At 50.4% G+C, this 21391-nt stretch overlaps 2 protein-coding genes and 1 non-coding gene across 3 annotated transcripts; 1 reads left to right on the top strand and 2 right to left on the bottom strand.

Moving 5' to 3' along the window:
• Window positions 1-775: 775 nt before the first annotated feature.
• Window positions 776-1816, bottom strand: LOC112310101 (formyl peptide receptor-related sequence 4-like). The gene has a single exon (XM_024566342.2). The coding sequence runs from the start codon at window positions 1814-1816 to the stop codon at window positions 776-778; it is 1041 nt and encodes a 346-aa protein (XP_024422110.1).
• Window positions 1817-10591: 8775 nt separating this feature from the next.
• Window positions 10592-13060, bottom strand: GPR32 (G protein-coupled receptor 32). The gene is made up of 2 exons (XM_024566341.2): window positions 12964-13060; window positions 10592-11630 (listed from the first exon to the last, which is right to left on the bottom strand). Exon 2 carries the CDS (start codon window positions 11624-11626, stop codon window positions 10592-10594), a length of 1035 nt encoding a protein of 344 aa, XP_024422109.1. The 5' UTR covers window positions 11627-11630; window positions 12964-13060.
• A 7670-nt stretch (window positions 13061-20730) lies between these two features.
• LOC112310251 (small nucleolar RNA SNORA27) lies at window positions 20731-20858 on the top strand. Its single transcript, XR_002975364.1, has one exon. It is a non-coding gene; the product is annotated as a small nucleolar RNA SNORA27 (small nucleolar RNA).
• Window positions 20859-21391: the final 533 nt, after the last annotated feature.

Below are 21391 nucleotides of genomic sequence, written 5' to 3'. Positions count from 1 at the left end.
GAGTTTGCAGTGGAAAGATGGCAAACAGCATGGTTCCCGGGCAGGGGCCCGGCAGGCAGTGGCTGTGAGGAGGGGCACAAGTATCTCAGGAGACGATGAATGATACCTAAGGGCCTGGGGATCCAGGGAATTTGGTGGCCCAGGGCCGTTACCCAGTCCACCGAGGAGACCAAGGCATCTCGGTGGACTGGGTAACGGGACTTTCCCGGTTTTAGGCCTGAAAACCCCCACATCTGGGTATTACCCAGTCCCTTGGCTACCAGGCTGGTTGGGAATCTAGTTCCAACTCCCTGCCACGTGTCTGTGTTCCCGTCTTTAGACCCAGGCCCCAGTCTCTCTGTCTTTCTGTCTCCCTGTCCGTCCGTCTCTCTCCCCACTCATTCTCCTGTCCTTCAGTCCAATGCCAGCTCTATTTCCATCTGTCCCAGAGCTCTCCCGTTTCTGTCTCTCCCTGCGTCTTTGTCTCCCTCTCAGTCCCTCCCGGCAGCCTCACCTCCTGTCCTCGATTTGGCCTCTGTCTGCCACCAAGACAATACGGTCCCGTCCCAGTGACATCATGCCTGTTGCTCCCTCTTCTCCCACTTGGCCTGCTCTCTCTCTGAGTCTCTGTCCCCCTCTGTCTAGGTCCCCGTCCCCTTCTCTCTGGGTCTCTGTTCTCCTCCATTCACCTCACCATCTCTCACTACATCAGCGCCCCCCACTCTCCAGAGGATGGACAGATGGCCTTTGCCATCTCCCCCTCCTCTCCTCCTCCTCCCTCACTGTCCACAACCCCTCAAGAATTTCCCTCAGGCCCTCGCAGGAAGGCCGGGTCTCCATCCCCAGAGCTGGACGCCATCTCCTCCTCAGGCCCTCCACCTGAGCAGGACAAAGGGGCCCCGCACAGCCGCCGCCTGCAGCTCTGGCCCCCGAACACGTAGAGCAGAGGGTTGAGGCAGCCGCTGGCCCCCGCCAGGGTGAGCCCCAGGGGCCTGAGCAGCACCCAGACCTCCTCTGTGTCCAGCCTGGCCTCCCGGGCCCCGAGCAGCCTCACCAGAAGCAGCAGGTGGAAGGGGAACCAGCAGAGAAACAACATGGCCCCTGAGGCCCAGGGCAGCCCCAGCAGCGGGGGCCTCCCCGTGAGCCTTGCCAGGCGCAGCTTGGCCTTCAAGAGGCTGTGAAAGGCACGCAGGACCCCCAGAGGCACCCCGAAGCCAAACACCAGCTGATTCAGTGCCAGGTCGGAGGAGAGGTGGGAAGGCTCCCCTGTGGACGTCCCATTAGGAAGCTCGACCCGGACCACCCAGCCCCTCAGGGCTCCCTGGGCCCGCAGGCCCAGGACCAGCAGAAGGAGCCAGAAGCCACCGGCCCAGAAAACCACGCGGCGGGCTGAGTGGTGGCTCAGCGCCCAGGCCGGCCACAGCACCGAGGAGCAGCAGTCAGCAGCCGCACGGGTCAGCAGGCGGCCGCTGGCGTAGAAGGTCAGGAAGGCAAGGCCGGGGTCCAGGTGGCAGAAGGTGCCACCCAGGGGCCAGCTGGAAGATGTCCAGGTGAGGACCAGTGGCAGGAGGACCATGAAGGCAACGTCGGTGGCGGCCTGGTGGCCAAACCAGGTGGCTGAGAGTGCGGGAGGCAGGCAGGGCCCAGCCACTCGGATCACCAGGCTGTGGCTGGCCATCTCCAGCAGGTAGCAGGCAAGGGCGGCCAGGGAGTAGCAGAGGAAGAGGGCAGCCCCCGGGGGGCACAGGACTCCAAGGGGTGCCGGCCGCCACATCTCTGAAGGGTCTTCCATGGGCTGGGTGGTGCTGTGGGGACCCACAGGCTTCCTCATTAGCATGCCCCACACCCTTCCACTCAGACTTCCCCAGGTCCTCCATCTCGGGGACAGTCACCATCCACGCAAACCCGAGATGCTGTCCTCTCCCCGTGTCTTCCAGCCACCTCTCAGTCTCACTCTGATTCTCTCTGCCCTGTCCCCTGTGTGCTGCCCCCTGTGCCCTGGCCCAGGTCAGGTGTCACCTCCCCTGTGGAATCAGCTCAGCCTCCACCCCTGCCTCCAGTCTGCACCTCCAGTCTGGCCACCCCCTGGCTCCAGAGCTGACCTGCCTCTCCCCTGCTCAAAGGCCTCCCATGGCTCCCCAGTGGCCCTGTACAAAGTCTCAGCCATTCCTTCTGCCTGGGGGTGAAGCCCTGGATGGACCAGCCCTGCCTGCCCCCAGAAGCAGCCCGTTCTCCAGTCTCAGAGCCTGCTGCCCTTCTCCATCCCCTCAGGAAACCTGTGCCACTCAAGGACCGCAGGAACCTTGCTGTTCCAAGCCGTAGGAGGCAGCTGCTCTTAACAGTGCTGCCTTTCAGCTGGGGAAACTGAGGCTGGGGAGGGAGATTCGCTTGCTCAAAATCAAAGCGGACCAAGCAGAGACCCAGCCTGGATTTGAACTCACGAGGCCTTGAATGTTAACTCGGGAGATCTGCACCCAGGTTTTGCTCTGTGGGCCTCAGTTTACCCACTCTGTTCCTCTGTGGTCCTGCACTCACTAGCAGGTGGAGGGCCAGGTGTCTTCTGGGACATCCAAGCAGAAGCTGGCAACCAGGTCTTCTCTTGAGGACTCAGGATGGGGAGGAGCGGGAAGCTCTGAAGTGGATAGAAGAGGAAGTGGGAGCCAGGGTCTGGCTGGAAATCAGAGGGGCCACCACGCACAGTCTGAGCAGGAGCCTCAGTTTCCCCACCTGTGAGCTGAAGGATCGTGTGTTTGTCTGGGCGCTCTCTTCCCATCGCCCCAGGATGGGTCTGAGCCCCTCAGCCTGGCAGCAGCAGCCTCGCCTCTGGTGGCCCCGCCCACACCGCCGGCCTCATGGCTTACCACTTCCCCGCCTACCACTCTGGAGTTCCTGAAACAAGCACCACGGTTCCGTGTACACACGCACACACCCAGCCTTGGACACACCCAGCCTTGGTCCTCGCTGTTTCCTCATCCTGCAGCACTTTTCCTTACCCCATCGGTTCCACCGGCAAACTCCTACTCACCCTCCAAAACCCTACTGGGTGCCACCTTCCCCAGAAACCCTTCGCTGACCACTGCTCACTGGCCCAGACTGGGTCAGGTGACACCTCTCTTGTAGGCAGGGTCTCTGAGAGGGGGCTACAGCAAGAGCAGGAACTATGTTTCTTTTTCTTCTTTTAAAGATGTTATTTATTTATTTTTAGAGAGAGGGGAAGGGAGGGAGAAAGAGAGGGAAAGAAACATCAATGTGTGGTTGCCTCTCATGCACTCCGTACTGGGGACCTGGCTGGCAACCCAGGTGTGTGCCCTGACTGAGAATCGAACCGGCGACCCTTTGGTTCGAAAGCTGGCACTCGATCCACTGAGCCAGACTAGCCAGGGTCCATGTATTACTTTAAATTCCTGTCTTGTTTTGCTGTCTGTCAGCACTCCTGACCCCCAACTCTGTGCCATAGAAATTCCTTACGGGCAGGGATTTTCATCCCAAAGCAGTGCCTGGTACATAGCAGGTGCTCAGGAGACAAATATTGTTGAATAAGGGGCTTAATGGGTTCAAATAAGGGTCCCCAGGCCCACTGTGGTAGGCAGAGTAACAGCCCCAAAGATGTCCATGTCCAAATCCTCAGAACCTGCAAGTTACATTACCTCGCAAAGGGGAACTACAGGTGCTAAGCAGATGATCCTAAATTAGGGACAGGACCCTGGATCATCCAGGCGGGCCCGGGGGAGTTCCTGGGGTCCTGGTAAGTGGAATGGGGGGGTGCAGAGAGGCACAGACGCTGCCCTCCATCCTGGGGTGGCCAGGCTGCGGCGGGAGGGGTGGGGCTGTGGTCTGGAAAGAGGAAGGGAGGGGAGCCCTTCAGGGAAGTGGGGGCCCTGCTCTGCCCTCCTTGTACTGTGGCTCCCGTGGGCCACCAAGTGCCCAAGACTGGGAGGGTGGAGGAGAGGGGTCCTGGATTAGAGGTAGCTCTCTACCAGCCTCTCTCTCCAGCCCCTTCTGGCCTGGTCTGTCCCTCCCCCCACTCTCCGTCTCCACCACCTGGCTCTTGTTCAGGCCTCCTCCTCTCGTGCTGGACCCCCACTCCAGCCTTCTGCTGGCCTCTTTTTACCTCCTCACAGGGCCCCAGAGGGATCTATCCACACTTGGCCTTGACGCTGCCTCTCCCCTGCTCACACACCTCGCATGGCTCCCCAGTGCCCCTGCACAAAGTCCCAGCCCCTCGGCCTGGCCTTTCACGGTGGCCCGTCAACTCCAGCCCTGGGCCCTCACACCTGGTACCTGCTCTGTCACTGCTGTGCACACCTCGGCCACTCACTGTTGGTGTCCGTCTCTGGGCCAGCCTGCCGCCTCTGGGGTCCCCAGAATCACTCACAACAGGATACACACAGGAAGGCATCATTAGTACCTGAAACCCGGGCCTCGGTCAGGCCAGTGGGACCCTGAGGGGGTGGACAGCAAATGGTCGGGACCTGTCCCAGGAGCTCGGGAAGGGGGAGGGGCGACAAAAGCAAATGGAACAGGCAAGGGAGTAAGGCTGTCACGGCCCCCTTTTCATTTTATTGCGCGCGAAGAAGAACGGGAACCAGAAGACCCACAGCACACATCTATGCAGCCCAACCCTGACCTCCTGACCCTGGCTGGGGCCTTGACCTCGAGCAGGTGAGTCCCACACCAGGAGGGCTGATGGGAGTCGGAAAGCAGTCGGGGCTCAGACACCACAGGAACAGAGGAGAGAGTGAGAGAGCGCGAGAGGGAAGGTGTCAGGTGTCAGGGGCTGGGGAGTCTCATGACAACTATTTTCCAACTTGGATGACAGTCTGTCTGTCTCCCACAGCTGGGAACACATCACACCCGGCGGGCTGGGGCTCCGCCTCCCCTCTCTCCTTGTTGACAGAAACAGAGGTGGTGATTAAGAGAGTGACTGCCGCCCTCCCGCTCGGGAGCTGAGTGTCTTTCTGTGGGATGTGGAGCGGGGCTGTCTTCCCCCGGCTGAGAGCTCCGAGGGCAGAGGCTGCGTTCACGGCAGACGAGCACGAATCCCAGGGGATGGGAGAGATTTGTAGGTACGGTGTGCTCGGTGTGCTCGGTGGATACTTGTAGGCCCAGAGGATGGCGTGGAGGTGGGCGGCTGTAGGACCTGAAGGATGAGGAGTGTCAGCCCCTCCCTCCCCCCCAGAGTACCCGCCCCCCACTGACAGCCCCAGGACTGGCAGCCCCTAGCCCCGCCTCCTGTAGCGACCCCTCCACCTGCCACTTACAGCCCCAGGACTGGCAGCCTCTAGCCCCGCCCCCTGTAGTGGCAGCCCCTCTCCATCAAATGTAGGCCCCTCCCCTTCTAATGTTAGTCCCTCCTTCACCTTTCTAGCTCCGGTGCCTAGAACTGAGCCGTTCACCTGACAGGCACCCATTAACCATGACCGGATAGATGAATGGGGTAAGACCGTTCAAGTCCCAGCTACCACTTATTTGCTGTGTGACCTTTGGCAAGTGACTTTACCTCTCTGAGCTTCATTTTTCTCATCTGTACAATGAGCGTAATTGTGCGATGCCATTGTGTGGAGTCCGCACGTGGATAAGGTTCCGCTGCACAGGACATGATCCATACCTGTGAGCGGCCCTTGTTTGAAGACTGAAGGAATGAGTCCCCTTCTTGGGTTCTTATAGAAATCTTGTTAGAGAAGGATTCCCAGTCCCTATTTGGCTCAGTAAGAATCCGAAGCCTAGGAGGGCATCCTTCACAAACCTCTCTCCTGGAGGCTGCTCAGGGAAAGGCTGAGTGCCTCGCTGGGCTGGACCACAACCAGCAGCTGCACCCTGTCTGGGCTGGGTCTCAACACTTGCCTTACCAATCACATCTGCTCACCCCACCAGGAGAATCCTGCAGCCAGCTCGAAAACCCGCAGTCTCCGTGAAGGCCTGCTTAACCACCTTCATTAGAAAATCAATGCGAATTGAAAACCTCTCCACGATTCCACTATCCTCCTCGGAGAAGGCTAAGATCCGAGAGACTGCCAGCGGCCAGGCCAAGCATGGGAAACAGCCTTGCAGAGCGCCTCTGGCAGAGCCGGGCCATGGGAACCCGGCCCTCTGACCTCACCCGGTCTCCTAGGAGGAATCTTAACAGATGAGAATACCGATAATAGCAAACATTTGCATTGCACCTTCGAAGCACCAGCAATAATGCATGTAATTCGCACAGCGGCCCTTTGAGAGAGATGCTATTATTATCCTATTTCATTCCATTGGAAATGAGGGCAACGGAGGGTGGAAGCAACTTGACTGGTGTCACCCAGGTAAAACTGGCCATAGTGCCATCCTGCCTTTTGGGAGTATTCACGAAAGAACACAAGTACAAATATAAAAGGATATTATTGTTAGAAAAAGAGAGAGAACAAGTTTCTTATCATTACCCACTTTCTTTTTGGTTAATTGCCTCATTAATATCTATCAATGCTTTCTTTCAAGTTGTTGAGCATTTATTTTATTGGTTTTCTTTTTTATAAGATTTTACTTATTTTTAGAGACAGGGGAAGAGAAGGAGAGAGGAAGAGAAACATCAGTATGTGGTTGCCTCTCAAGCGCCCCCTACTGGGGACAGGGCCTGCGGGTGCCCTGACTGGGAATCGGACCAGTGACCCTTTGGTCTGCAGGCCAACACTCAATCCACTGAGCCACACCAGCCAGGAGTTATTGGTTTTCCTCTAGCCCCTTGAGTTGTTTGCTTTTCTCATCCCTTTTTGGACTTTTTTTCTTTTTTTTTTTTTAAGATTGCATTTATTCATTTTTAGAGAGAGAGAGGAAGAGAAGGAGAAAGAGAGGGAGAGAAATATCAATGTGTGGTTGCCTCTCGTGAACCCCGTACTGAGGACCTGGCCTGCAACCCAGGCCTGTGCGCTGACTGGGAATCGAACTGGCAACCCTTTGGTTCGCAGCCCGTGCTCAATCCACTGAGCTATACCAGCCAGGGCTGGACTTTTTTCTAATTAGCATTTTAAAACTATAAATTTTCCTCAGGGTACAGCTTTGGCCCCACATCTCAAGTTTTGATCTGCATGTGCTCATTTCTAAATAAAGTGGCACACCAGTTTTCTTCTTTGTGTAACCCAGGATTAACTTAGAAGGGTGTTTTAAAATGTCCAAGGCAATTTGAGTGTTTTCAGTTATCCTTTGTTACTAATTTCTAATTTTGAATGTGACCTGTATTACTTCTGCTTTAGGGAACCAAACTGAGGTGTGTTTTTGACCTACTACTTAGTCCATTTGTGTGTGTGTATGTTGGGGGATGGTAAGAGAATGTCATTAGAAGCTCTTGATTTAAAAAAAAATATTTTATTTCTTTATTTTTAGAGAGGGGAAGGGAGGGAGAGGGAGGGAAACATCAATGTGTAGTTGCCTCTTGCACGCCCCCTACTGGGGACCTGGCCCACAACCCAGGTGTGTGCCCTGACTGGGAATCAAACCAGTGACCCTTTTGTTCACAGGCCAGCGCTCAATCCACTGAGCCACACCAGCCAGGGCATCTCTTGATTTTTTAAAAATGCTATAGAGTTCATTATTGGGACAATTAGGAAATTTGAATGCAGACATGCATATTACTTAATATCAATGTTAAAGTTCTTGAGTGTGGTAATAATATTATGGTTGTGCCTTATTCTTAGGAGACACAGAGTAAAGAATTTAATCATGGTGATATGATGTCTGCACCTACTTTCAAAAAGTTCAAAATTTTCTGGAGGTGTCTCTAACCACTGGCCCATTGAGGGACAGCAATTGTGGGGCTCCCTCCTCGTAGAGCCCGAGTATCCCTATGGGTCTGCTCATCATGGCAGGTATGTAGGTATGTGTGTGGGGAGACAGACACATGGATGGCTGGATGGATAGGCAGGTAGGTAGATAGGTAGATGGATAGAAGAGATGCACAGATAAGCAGAGAGAGAAAAGCTAATAAAGGCAAAGAGAGGTGCACAGATAAGGAGAAAAAGAGAAGGGTCAAGAAGGAGAGAGGAAGAGAGAGGGAGATGCGGGGGAGAGAAGAAAGACTAAATATATGGGACATGCAGATGGGCAAGTAGCAACATTTGGAAAATTTAGTTGAAAGGTCACTTGTATTATTCTCGTAACGGTAGGTTCGAAATGTTTCAAATGAAAATTTTGTCAGGAAAAAGACAAGGCTCAAAAAAAAGGTTCACAATAAAATTCAGGACAGAGTTTTCTTTGGAGGAGGAGCATGGGGACCACTGGGGCGGCCGGCCGTGTCGCAGCCTGGGACCTGGCCAAGGTGCACGGGTGTTCGCTCTGGCAGACCGGTGAGTGCCTCCACTCCTGCGTTTGCATCGCTCAGGACGTGGGTTACAGTGAATGACTTTGCACGCTTCAACAATATCACCGCAGCGGATTTGAAAGCAATCTCAATGCTCGTCAGTAGGGGACTGATGAGACACCTCTGAGAACAGTACAGTCAGACAAGGAAATACTGTGCCACCCGCACCGAAAAATAATGCAGCAGACCTCTTGGGTACTTTGCAACCATCTCCAAGATGTACTCCTCGTAAACACACACACACACACACACACACACACACACACACAATGTAGGACAGTGTATATGGCGTGTTCTCTTTAAATCAAAAATGCTTAGGCATGGGTAGGCTATCTGAAAGGGTGTTCGCCAGAAACTAGCAATCTCTAGGGAGAAGACGTTGGAATGGGAGGTCCAGAAACACAGGAAAAAATTATTTTCTTTTTACCATGAGCCTACATTATTTTAATGTTTTGATTTTGAATAAACCACTTTCCCCAGCTTATTTTTTTAATCTTCATCTGAGGATATGTTTATTGATTTTAGAGAGAGAGAAACATTGATTGGTTGCTTCCCATTTGCTCCCCAACTGGGGATCCACCCCACAACCTAGGTATGTGCCCTGACTGGGAATCAAACCTGCAACCTTTAGGTGTATGAGAGGATGTTCCAACAACTGAGCCACCCGGACAGGGCTTCCAGCTTACTTTTTTTCTAAAAATGTTATTTTAGAGAGAGGGAAAGGGAGGGAGAAAGAGAGGGAGAGAAACATTGATTAGCTGCCTTCTGTACGCCATTCCCCAAACACACCCCAATTGGGGATTGAACCTGTAACCCTGGCATGTGCACTGACTAGAATCAAACTGGTGACCTTCCAGTTTGCAAGACGATGCCCAACTAACCAAGCCACACCGGCCGGGGCTCCCAGCTTGCTTTTTAACGCACCTGTATCCTTCCTGACACTCAGTCTTTGCATCACTGCATCCTCTCCTCATCTACGGAACACGAAAGCATCGGTGCACAGAGTCAGGGGAACCGAGGCTCTGAGGGGAGTGCTCACAGGGCACCAGAGCGGGGCCAGAGTTGCCTCTTCTGCTTATGAGCAAGTAACATGGTAGCTTTCAGTTTGAATATGTGTCTGTCTGTTTGTTTCTCTCTACCCAGAATCGAAGGAACACTCGTGACCACAGACCACTGGGATTCTGCCCCCAGAAGGGAGTGTTTATTGCACTCATCAGTGGGGCTACTATGGGTTTCAAGTAACAGAAAACCTGACTCCAAATAATAAGGCTTCAACAATAAGGAAATTTATTATGTCACTTTGCACAAGTTCCAGAGATTGGCAGCGTGATAGTTAAGGGCAAGATTCAGCTGCTCTAACAGAGATACAAAATAACAATGGCTTCAATGAGCTAGCAACTGACATCTCTCCTCACAGCGTGGGTTAACACATTCCAGGGCAGGGACGGGAACACAGTCGCTTTCCACATCACGTGGCCGCCAGCAGACACGCTGTGGCAGATTGCAAAAATGGCCCCAGTGCCTCATGCCTTCCTGTATCTGTGCTCCTTGGCAATGTCACTTTGCAGATTTTTTTCCCATCGCAGGTGGAATGCATTGCCCCACCCTTTGAACCTGGAAACATTGTGTCAAGTGTCAAGTGTAGTCTCTCACATTCCATGTTGCTCATGGAACCCTCCCCAGTCAGCCTGCAGGGCGATGAGAGCTCCGTGGCTCAGTCAATGCCATTGTCCCAGCCACCCCACCCAGAAGCACCGAGTCACTTAGTTGGCCACCTGAGGAAGCCCAGCCCAGACCAGCAACTGCTCGGCCGAGCCCAGCCCAAGTTGCTGACCACCGAAATCAGAAAAGGTTACGGTTTGAAGCCTCTTAAGTTTTGGGCTGTTTGTTATGCAGCAAAATCTAACTGATACACTTGCATTCTGGACCATGGAAAGGGGAGGAATATAGGGCAGACCCCCTTCCATTCCAGGGCACTTCAAGGAAATTAGATTGATTACTTCCACTCACACCTATTGGCCAGAAAGTACTCACGTGGCTGTGCCTGGTTGCGGAGGGCACTGGGAAACTTAGTCTTTTTTTTTTTTTCTGTATAACCTCAGAAGACTTTTATTGGAAGTCTTCCTATAAAGGAAGTCTTCCTCTGAAGGAAGGATAGACTGGCTACAGGGAAATAATCAGGTATCTCTAATACAGAGATTTAGATGAAGTGGTGCCAGGAAGACTTCCTGAAAGAAGAGGACGGATTTGGCAGGATCTTGGAAGCCAGCCTACTAAAGGAGCTGCAAACTACACAGGAGGATTTTCAGCTTCCACTTTAAGGTCTCCAGCATCCCCTGGGCACTTCCCCTTGGGAACAAGGTGAATGAGAAACCCCTCTTCACCAAATGCCCTGGCTAGGGCAGAAGGCAGAGACTGGAAAAACTTTTCTTGGAAATTTCTGCCGACAAAGACATAGAGGAAAGGGTTGAGGCAGCTGTTGAGACAGCCCAAGGAGAAGGTAGCCCAGAGGGCGAGCAGTATGTTAGGGTCATGAGGGTCCCGTAGCCCCAGGTGGACCAAGAGTGCCACATTAAATGGGAACCACAAGATGAAAAAGGCACTCGCCAGCACCAGCAGCAACCTCTTAGGCCGGCTGCTGTGGACCCAGCCCTCCTGCCGGAGCTTGGAACGGAGGAGGTGGGCGCAGGTGCTGATGACCACCAGGGGCACCAAGAAGCCCACCACGAAGTGAGTGATGGTCACTGCCATGTGCCTTTTGTGAATCACTTGTTCCCAATCATAGGAGCTTTCCTGCCCCTCATTGTCTATGTCGAACTTGAAGTGGCAGTACTTACACCCCCCTTGTTCTTCAGTGGTCCGGAATATCAGGTACGGAGAGGAAGCGACGGCAGCCAGGAGCCACACCCCGACGGCCAGCCAGCTCGCTCGCTGCACAGTGCGGTGGTTTCGGACCCAGATCGGGTAGAGGGCGGAGATGCAGCGGTCCACAGAGATGAGGACCAGGAGACAGATGCTGGTGAAGAAGGTGAAGGCCAGGAAGGCCATGTACAGCTTGCAGGCTGAATCCTCAAAGGGCCACTCGTTGCTGGCCAGGCTGTAGATGGCGACAGGCAGGGATGCCAGGACCGCGAAGTCGGCGAGGGCCAGGTGGAAGAACCACGTGGTGGTGACGGTGCGGGCCATGCGGAAGGCGGTCATCCAGAGCACCAGCCCGTTGGCCACCACGCCGACCGCGAAGGCCACAGACAGGGCGGCCATGGTCAGCGTGCGGAGGCACTGCACCTCCACAGGCTGGCAGGTGGGGGAAGAGGTGAGGTTCATCTTTCTAGAACAAGAGTGAGATCACACCGGTCAGAGCCACGGGCTGCCTTCCACCACCTTTCAGAGTCCCTGGTCCCCTCTGAGACCCCTCCATTTATTTCTCCACACCGCACGAGGTTGTTGAGCACTGACTAGGTAAGTCACCACGGTACTGGCCTAGGCTCGCGTAATATCCTGCTTTAGAAGGTTACAAGAGCTGCGGAAAAAATAAAAAGGATTGCCCTGACTGGTGTGGCTCACTGGACTGAGAGCCAGCCTGCGAACCAAAAGGTCGCCGGTTCAATTCCCAGTCAGGGCACATGCCTGGGTTGCAGGCCAGGTCCCCAGTGGGGGACGTGTGAGAGGCAACTGATGCATGTTTCTCTCACACTTCGCTGTTTCTCTCCTCTCTTTATCCCTCCCTTCCCCTCTCTCTAAAAATAAATACATAAAAATCTTTTTTTTTAATCTTGAAAGCAGGCAGAGAAAAATGACACATTACATACAAGAGAACAGTGATATTAGTATCAGCTGACTTGTCAGCACAGAGGAAGGGAGGCCGTAAGACAATGGAACAGAACCTTTAAGGTGCTGATAGAAGAAAAAATCCTGTCAACGCAGAACTCGGTAACTTGTGAAAGTACCCTTCAAACAAGGTGAAATCAAGATATTTTCAGATAAACTGAAACTGAGATAATTTATTGCAACTGTCCACAAGAATTCCTAAAGAAAGTTCTTTAGGCTGAGGAAATGGTGCTAAATGCTAACTCATCTACACAGGAAGGAAAGAAGATCAGAATTTATTTTAAATTAAGCAAGGTTCGGGGAATTAGAACGTGGGGTTGAGGCAGAAAGGGGCTCTTTGCTGTATAAAGAGGGTGTGGATCAGTGGATTGAGCGCTGGCCTACGAACTGAAAGGTCGCTGGTTTGATTCCCAGTCAGAGCACATGCCTGGGTTTCGGGCCAGGTCCCCAGTAGGGGGCGCGTGACAGGCAACCGCACACTGATGTTTCTCTCCCCCTTTTTCTCCCTCCCTTCCCCTCTGTCTAAAAATAAATAAATAAAATCTTTTAAAAAATAAAAACAGGCACTGAACTCATACTGTCTGCCAGGCACACTCCTCAGCACTGCGGATGCAACAGCAATAAAAACAGTCGATAGTCGGAAACCTCTTCCCTAGTGGAGCGGACAGGTGGTATGAGAAAGCCCTTCCCCTGGGGAGGTGGTGCAGAACTCCCCATCTCTTTGGCCAGCTCCTCCTTGTATCCCCGGGCTGTACCCCAGCTGACCTTGTCCCCAAGCCCCCACCCTCTGAGTCCTCTGAGGCCCCTCCCACCAAATTGCCATCCCATGTCACCCTGTCCTGTATCCCAGGGCGAAGGTCAGGCTGAGGAAGCTCTGTCTGTCTCCGTTGTCTGTCCGTCTCTCCAGGGCAGCTACCAGCCTTGAGCCTGGGTTGGGGTCGAGGGTGTGTGGCAGGAAGCTGGCCAGTGAATTTGGGAGCAGATAAGGGTCCAGGAAAGACTCTTGGGCAAGAGTCGTGGTGGCTCGAGACCCATATCAGAGCCCATGACGTGTCACTAGATGTGGGTCCTGATAGGTCCTGGTGGTTGGGAGTTTGGGGACTAAAGAGGAGAGGGACTCCAGAGGACTCATTTCATGGTGCCATTCCAGTTCCATCCATTTGTCCTTTCCTGTGTCCCAGCCCCGGGGCCCCGTCTCAGGAGGGGAACTCAGCTCCGTAAGCACCTACTACGCGTCGTCCAAGTATTATTGCCCAGCAGAAGAGTTAGGGAGAGGTGACCTTGAGTTCAAATGCTGGCTCCACCTCTTTTGCACTGTGTGATTCTGGGTGGATTCCTTAACCACTCTGTTCCTGAGTTTCTGCGTCAGCACAAAGCCGGTGATCATAGTTCTTGTCTAACGGTGCTCAGCTTGGTGGATGCATTTCCATGGCTGTTCAGGTTGCGGGCACAGTTCTGGCCGCAGTAACAGACGGACCCCCGGGAAGGTTGTATGGAGAACATGAGTTCGTATCTGTGCTGAGCTGTGCCTGAACAGACGGCGTCTTTTGTGAGTGTTAAAGAAGGAAATAAGCAAGGTGTCCCCAAGGAAGAGTTTGCAGACTAAGAACAAAGTTTTCTCCAGCACTTGGATAAATGGGGACCATGGCATGAGCTTTTAAATTAAGCTGGATGGAGCCGTTTCTGCCAGTTCCTCTATCAAGGACCCATCTTTTTTATTTTTTCATATCACATGAGCTACAGTATGTTTTTATTGATTGATTTGAGACAGAAAGATTTGTTGTTGCACTTATTGATGCATTCACTGCATGATTCTTGCATGTGCCCTGACCTGGGATCGAACCAGTAACCTTGGAGTACAAGGACAACACTCTAACCACCTGAGCTACACCTTCAGATTAGGAACACTGGCTTCATAGGTTGTATGTTTGAAATCGATGTTACTGGCTTCCTTTCCAAAGAGACAGGAGTATTCACATTCCCCACGGGCGGGCGGAGAGCCGGTGAAACACGCCCTCAGACCTGGGCCCTGCCTCCGGGAAACTCTGAGTGCTGAGAGATGGACAGGAAACAGCCTCATAGATAAATGTATTTATTCACAAACGGGGCTCCGGCTTCTGAATAAGGGAGCTTCCTCGAAAGAGACTTGCAACAGAGGAAGTGGCATCAGGGCCAGAGTTTGCGGAGTACGGGACAATCAAGGTGAGATGTCTAGGATGATAGTTACCTAGGCAACGAGGAAGGGAACCTTGGTCGAGAGACTGGTGACCGCATGCGCAAAAGCACTGAGGATTGGATCTGCTTTTCTGTAGCTGCCTTTCCACCCTTCTTATCTCTGGAGATTTTTTTTTTTTTTTAGATTTTATTTAGTTATTTTTAGAGAGACAGGAAGGGAGGGAGGGAGCAAGAGAGGGAGAGAAACATCAAAGTGTGGCTGTCTCTGGAGCGCCTCCTACTGGAGACCTGACCTGGCTCACAACCCAAGCATGTGCCCTGACTGGGAATCAAACCCGCGAGCCTTTGGTTCACAGGCTGGTGCTCAATCTGCTGAATCACGCCAACCAGGGCAGATTTTATTTATTTTTAGAGAAAGGAGAAGGGAGGAAGAAAGAGAGGGAGAGAAACTCAATGTGCAAGGGATACATCTATTGGTTGCCTCTCACCCGCCCCTAACTGGGGACTGGGCTTGCGACCCAGGCATGTGCCCTGAGTGGGAATCAAACTGGCACCCTTTGGGTTCACAGGCTGGCACTCGATCCACTGAGCCACCCAGCCAGGTCTCGTCTGCAGGTTTTGCTCCTTGGATCCAGGCACCCTTTCTGCAGGTGTTCACACCGTGCCAGGAGCAGCTGTGTGTGCTGGCCGCTGAAAGATGTCTCCTGGTTTCAGAGGGGTGGGGGTGGGGGGGAATGTGCTTCTAAGGGTTGATCGAACACGTTGCCTTTTTCCTCGCGTCGCCCCATTTATCAAAGCCAGTTCCCTTCTCCGAGGGGAGCACTGGGAGCAGCCGGTAAGATGCTCGTGTCTGCACCAGGCTGCACTCTGCCTGGATTCCGGGATGGCTTCTTGCAACATCGACATCCTCCATGGTATGTTCAAGCAGGGAGCCTTGTTTCACACAATTCATTTCTAGAATTAAGTGGTTCCCCTACTGCTTTATATTCTTCAACCTTTTAAAAATATAACGCCCCCTGCAGTGTGTGGAGGAGAGACGGCTCTGTGATGTGACCTCTGACCCACCACGTGGACGGGACCAGAGCAGAGATTGCTTGTTATAGCAAACCCTCTCACAGACTGCCTGGTCCTAACGAATGTTCATTCTGACATAAACTGGCACCCCCCCCCCACACACACACACCCCGGCCCCTGCCCCCAGGCCGGTTCCTGGAGGTTGTCCTGACCTGCCGGCTCAAACCTGTAATTCCCTGAATCCGGCAGCACTCACGTGCTGGTACCTGTGACTAGCCCATCGCTCCCTGTATTATTAATTCCCCGGCTCCTGCTAAGCAGTGTGGGGATCCATTTCATCTTGCAGCAACCCAAGATGCGCCTCGGATGGAAGTTTCCCGTAATCAACTTGATTTAATTTCGGACTGGAGTGGCAGCCTCTTTCTTCTGTCTGCCCCTGACGTCCACTCACAGAGGCAGATGTTCAGTCCTGGGAACCTTCCCTGTGTCCCTGTGTCTCTGCGGTGGGGACATTCTTGCCCGATTCCCTTTCGGAGTGCATTGAAGTTGTCCCACTGCCTCCTCCACCACTGCCGCCGCCTGTTTTGCTATTCTAATTAGTGTGTGAATAACACTTTGAGGGATAAAGCTTCCCCCCACCAAACCCCCCCCATGGTGAGGTTTATTTCTTTGGATTCCCAGAATTGGACCGCAAAGGAGAAAAGATCTTGACTTTGTTACCCAGAAGGATGGGAGGACAGACCATAGGGCAGGAGAGAATCCACCCCAGGCCCACCCGCCAGCTCTGGGTCTTCTTCTTAAAAAATTGTCCCAGCTTATTGGAATGATTTTGATTTTTTTATGTGGTGAGATATCTTCCAAGAACAGTCAGTTACTCCCTACATCCCCTCTTTAAAAAAAAAAGATTTTATTGATTTATTTTTACAGAGAAGGGAAGGAGAAAGAGAGGGAGAGAAACACTGATGTGTGGCTGCCTCCCACATGCCCCCCAATGGGGACCTGACCAGCCCAGGCATGTGCCCTGACTGGGAATCGAACCTGCAACCCTGTGGCTCACAGGCCGGCACTCAATCCACTGAGCCACACCTGCCAGGGCAGCATCCCCTCTTTTATGAACTGTCTCTTCCTATCTTTTGTCCACTGGCTTCCTGGAATCCGGGAGGTTTGTTCCCTTGTCTCTCACTTGACATGAGATTATTAATGCGATTTCTGTCACATGAAGTACAATTTTGTTCAAGTCAATTTCTTCACTTTTTATTAGAGCATGAGTTGTTGTTTCTGCAAAGAGCTTTTAAATTTAAGGTTGTCAAGCCTGTATCCTTAATACAAGAAAGAATGGAAAAAAGTATTTTTATGGCCCCAGCACGCTTCCACTGTGTCACTCTGCTAAACTAAGTATTTTGAAAACTGAGGCATTATCCGCGTACACGGTGTAGTTCTAGGGTTTCGGCAAACATATACGTTATGTACCCACCACCCCAAAATTCCCTTGCACCTCTTTTAATTTAAGTATTTTAAAACACAGGAAAGCTGAAAGAATCAACGTGGAAAATAGGCTACTCTTTTCCTCTAGCCATTCTGTTTTTATATATTCAGCCCAAACATAGAAAGCCTCTAGCAGGGACTATTCCTCTTCTGGACACCATTAAGCAGACAAACATATATGGCATGGAAGTACCAGAAGAAGGAGGGCAGGGCTGGGGGGACAGGGAAAGAATCGAATAAGTTATGACTGAAAACTTCCCAAGTTTATTACACTAACCTCCCTGCACATCTTAGGAGGCTCAATGAACTCAAATAGGAGCAACATAAAGAGACCCACAGTCAGACACATCCCAGTAAAAATGTTCAAAGTCAAGGACAAGCAGATGATATTGAAAGCAGAAAGAAGAAAAATGGTGTTTCACTTGCAAAGAAACCCCAATAAGATAAATAGCTGACTTCTCAGTGGACAGGGTGGAGGCCAGGAGGCAGTGGCATAACATACCCCACATGCGCAGAGAATAAAGGTGTCAGCTGAGAATCCTGTACCCGGCAAAGCTGTCTTTCAAAACGGAAGGCAAAATAAAGACATGCCTAGATATGCAAAAACTGAGAGAGTGTGAGGCTAGCAGACCTGCTTTACAAAAAAATTATTTAAAAAACATTCTTCAGGCTGAAAGCAATGGGACTCCAGGGGACTAATGCAAATCCACAGGAAAAACGCAAAAACAAAAAACTAGCAAAGGTTATGATGGCATTATAGAAGATAGTATACATGCATCGTTTTTCTCCTTTATTCCTTTAACTGATTTTAAAAGCAATTGTAACCCTGGCTGATGTGACTCAGTACATTGAGTGCCAGCCTGCAAACCAAAAGGTTGCCGGTTCGATTCCCAGTCGGAGCACAGGCCTGGGTTGCAGGACAGGTTCCCAGTAGGGAGCACTAGAGGCAACCACACATTAATGTTTTTCTGCCTCTCTTTCTCCCTCCCTTCCCCTTGGTCTAAGAATGAAATAAATAAAATCTAAAAAATAAAAAAGAAAGCAAAAACAATATGTATGTAATTTATTGTTGAGACTATAAGATATAGGAACGTAATATATTTGTAAGTATTTGTCCATAATAGCACGAGGAAGGCAGGTGAGAGCAAACCTAAGGCAGAGGCTCCAGATGGTAAAGTAGCAATGATCACCGTGTGGTCTTCGATCTGTAACATCAGTACGTGTGACAAGAATTCCGCAGAAAGAGAGTAAAGGGAATAGAGTTGTATCGGACTGACAATGCGTTCTCACTGGAATTCGGCTAGTCTAAATCTGAACCTGATTCTCTTCAATTAATAGGAATGTTATAAGCCCCAAAGAAACAACTAAAAAGCTAGAATATTTAAAGAATTCTGACAAACCTGCCCTGGCTGGTGTGGCTCAGTGGTTGAGTGCCAGCCTGTGAACCAAAGCATTGCCAGTTTGATTCCCAGTCAGGGCACATGTCTGGGTTGCGGGCCAGGTCCCCTGTAGAGGGAGTGTGAGAGGCAACCACACGCACTGATGTTTCTCTCCCTCTCTTTCTCCCTCCCTTCCCCTCTGTGTAGAAATAAATACATAAATAAAAATATAAGAATTAAGCATTTCTTGAATGTCTGATATCTCTCACCCAGAGAACAGTCTGTACCTGTGGTTTTTATAGAAAAAGTGGAGAGATCTTTGACTATAACTTCAGACACTTTAGTACTTACTGATTTATGCAAGTTCTTTTATTTTTGTATAACTTTTAGCATTTTATATTTTTCTGGTAATTTAGCCATTTCATCTAGGTTTTTAAATGTTAGCACATAGTTGATAATACTATTATTTCATTATTTTTATAGCTCTGCCCTGGCTATAATTATTCACTTTTATAGTTTATATTTCATAGTCTATCTCTTTTTCTCACCCACTTTTGTTAAAGTCAATCTATAGCTGTTGCCTTTGTTAGTCTTTTTTACCCCATTCATTTTTTATTTCAGCCCCTATTTTTATCATTTATTTTGCATTTGTTTCTGTGTATTTGCTTTATTGCTATTTTCCAACCATTTGAGTTAGATGCTTAGCTCATTCTAGAAAAAAAATGTTTTTTGATAAAGTTTTTATCAAAAGCTCTTCCTCCATCTATGAAAATTGCCACCTGGTTTTCCTCCATTACTCTATTAATGTGACACTATATTTTTCTAATGCTACACAACCTTCATATCTGATATATCCTCATCAGGTGTCCTATTTTTATATGTTGATGACATCGGATGGTAATGTGTTATTTCGGGGGTTTTGAACTAAGGTTCAGGATAGAGAGCCACAAAAGAGACCCGCAGATCCTAAAATATGACACAGCAGGGACCACAGAGAGCCTGGAAAAGGATGAGTACTCAGCAAATGCAGTTGAAATACTCAGTCATCCTCATGGGAAAAAATGAAGTTGGTTTTCTACATCACACCTCACAAAAAACAACTTTAGGTGGATGAAAGACTGAAATGTGGAAGCAGAAAGAAGAAAAATGGTGTTTCACTTGCAAAGAAACCCCAATAAGATAAATAGCTGACTTCTCCCTCAAACGTTTTAATTCTCACCGCAGGATATGTTTATTACTATTACTGATTCGTTTAAGAGGGAGAAGAGAGAAGAGGGGGAGAGAAACATTGATTGATAGGCTGCCTCCCATATGCGCCCTAACCGAGGACTGAGGTTCACCCGCAGTGGTGCACGGGAATGGCGCTATACCTAATGAGCAACCTGCATGGAAAGAAGTTAAGACTTTTTTTTTAAGATTTATGCCCTGGGTGTGGCTCAGTGGATTGAGTGCCAGCCTGTGAACCAAAGGGTCACCAGTTGTATTTCAGGCCAGGTCCCCAGTAGGGGGCACTTGAGAGGCAACCACATATTGATGTTTCTCTCCCTGTCTTTCTCAAGGGAGGGTGAAAGAGGGAGAGAAACATCAATGTGTGGTTGCCTCTCAAGTCCCCCCTACTGGGACCTGGCCTGCAACCCAGGCATGTCCCCTGAGCGAGAATCGAACCTGCAACCTTTTGGTTCACAGGCCAGCGCTCAATCCACTGAGCCACACCACCCAGGGCAGTAAGTCAAAACTTTTAGAAGATAATAAAGGAGAATGTCTTTATCACCTTGGGGCAGGGAAGAATTTTTTACATGAGTCCCCAGAAGTACCCAGCAAAAACACTCGGAAATTTGACTACGTTAAAATTAAGAGACTTCTGATCAATAGCCTACACTATCAAGAAAGTAAAAGAATAAGTCAGACATTTGTAATGCGGAGCCTTCAAAGTATCAGTATGCAGAATATATGAAGACTACTAATTACCAAGAAGGAGACACCCAGTATCAAAAAATTATAAATATATGTAAAAGCCTACAACATGTATTTCATGGAGAGGAACGTGAGAGGAGCAAATTAGCAGATCAAAAGAAGCCCAGCCTCATTCATAATCGGGTATATGGAAGTTAAGACCACAGTGAGATACTGCGTTCCACGTAACAGACTGACAAAAACGTTACACCTGATGGTGAGGAGCAAGGACAACGACGTAGAGAGTGAGAAGGATGCGTTGTTCACAATAGCAGAAAATAGCAACACGAATGCTCACTTGTGAAAACCATGAATGTCAGCCAGAACAGAGCAGCTTCGCGGTGGCATCTCTCCCAGAGCGCACCACGCCACGGCGACAATGCATGAACTATGGTAACACGAGCCAATCTTGGTAATAGAAGTTTACCGTTGAAAAGCAAGTTGCAACCTGCACACTGATGTTTATAGCAGCTTTGTTCCTAACTGCCAGAACTCGGAAGCAGCCGAGATGTCCTTCAGGAGGTGAATGAATGAATAAACTGTGGTCCATCCAGACAATGGAATATTATTCGGTGCTAAAAAGAAATAAGCTATCCCCTCTTTTCCAACTTGCCAATTGGACTGATGTCTTTATTGGTCATTCAAATGAGGAAAGGAAATACCCTGTTAAAACTCAAGCAAACTGACCTTGGTTGTTGTGGCCCAATGGATAGCGCGCCAGTCTGCAAACCAAAGAGTTGCCAGTTTGATTCCCAGTCAGGGCACATGCCTGGGTTGCGTGTGCCCTGACTGGGAATCAAGGGACCGTGAGAGGCAACCACACATTGATGTTCCTGTCCCTCGTTTTCTCCTTCCCTTCCCCCTCTCTAAAAATATAGAAATAAAATCTTTTTTTTAAAGAGTAATACCCCATTCTTTTTTTTAATTCTCACCCAAGAATATGTGTTTTGTTTTGTTTTGTTTTTTATTGATTTTGGAGAGAGAGGAAGGGAGACAGAGACAGACACACAGACAGACATCAATGTGAGGGACAAATATCAGCTTCCCGCAACCCTCTGGTGTACGTACGGGATGATGCTACAGCCAACCGAGCCACACGGGCAGAACTAACACCCTATTCTTAGAATCCTGGGCTAGTGGGTGGTCTTTTGTGCCTCAACACTTACACATATATTACTTTACATGGGTTAGATATTACAAAATTGCCAAAAAGATTCTTTTTAAGGCAGAGATGGTATTCCACTCCCTGCCCCCT

This window comes from Desmodus rotundus, chromosome 12 (assembly GCF_022682495.2).
Source record: "Desmodus rotundus isolate HL8 chromosome 12, HLdesRot8A.1, whole genome shotgun sequence".
Taxonomy (NCBI): Eukaryota; Metazoa; Chordata; class Mammalia; order Chiroptera; family Phyllostomidae; genus Desmodus; species Desmodus rotundus.
This window is presented reverse-complemented; position numbering and strand designations above follow the sequence as displayed.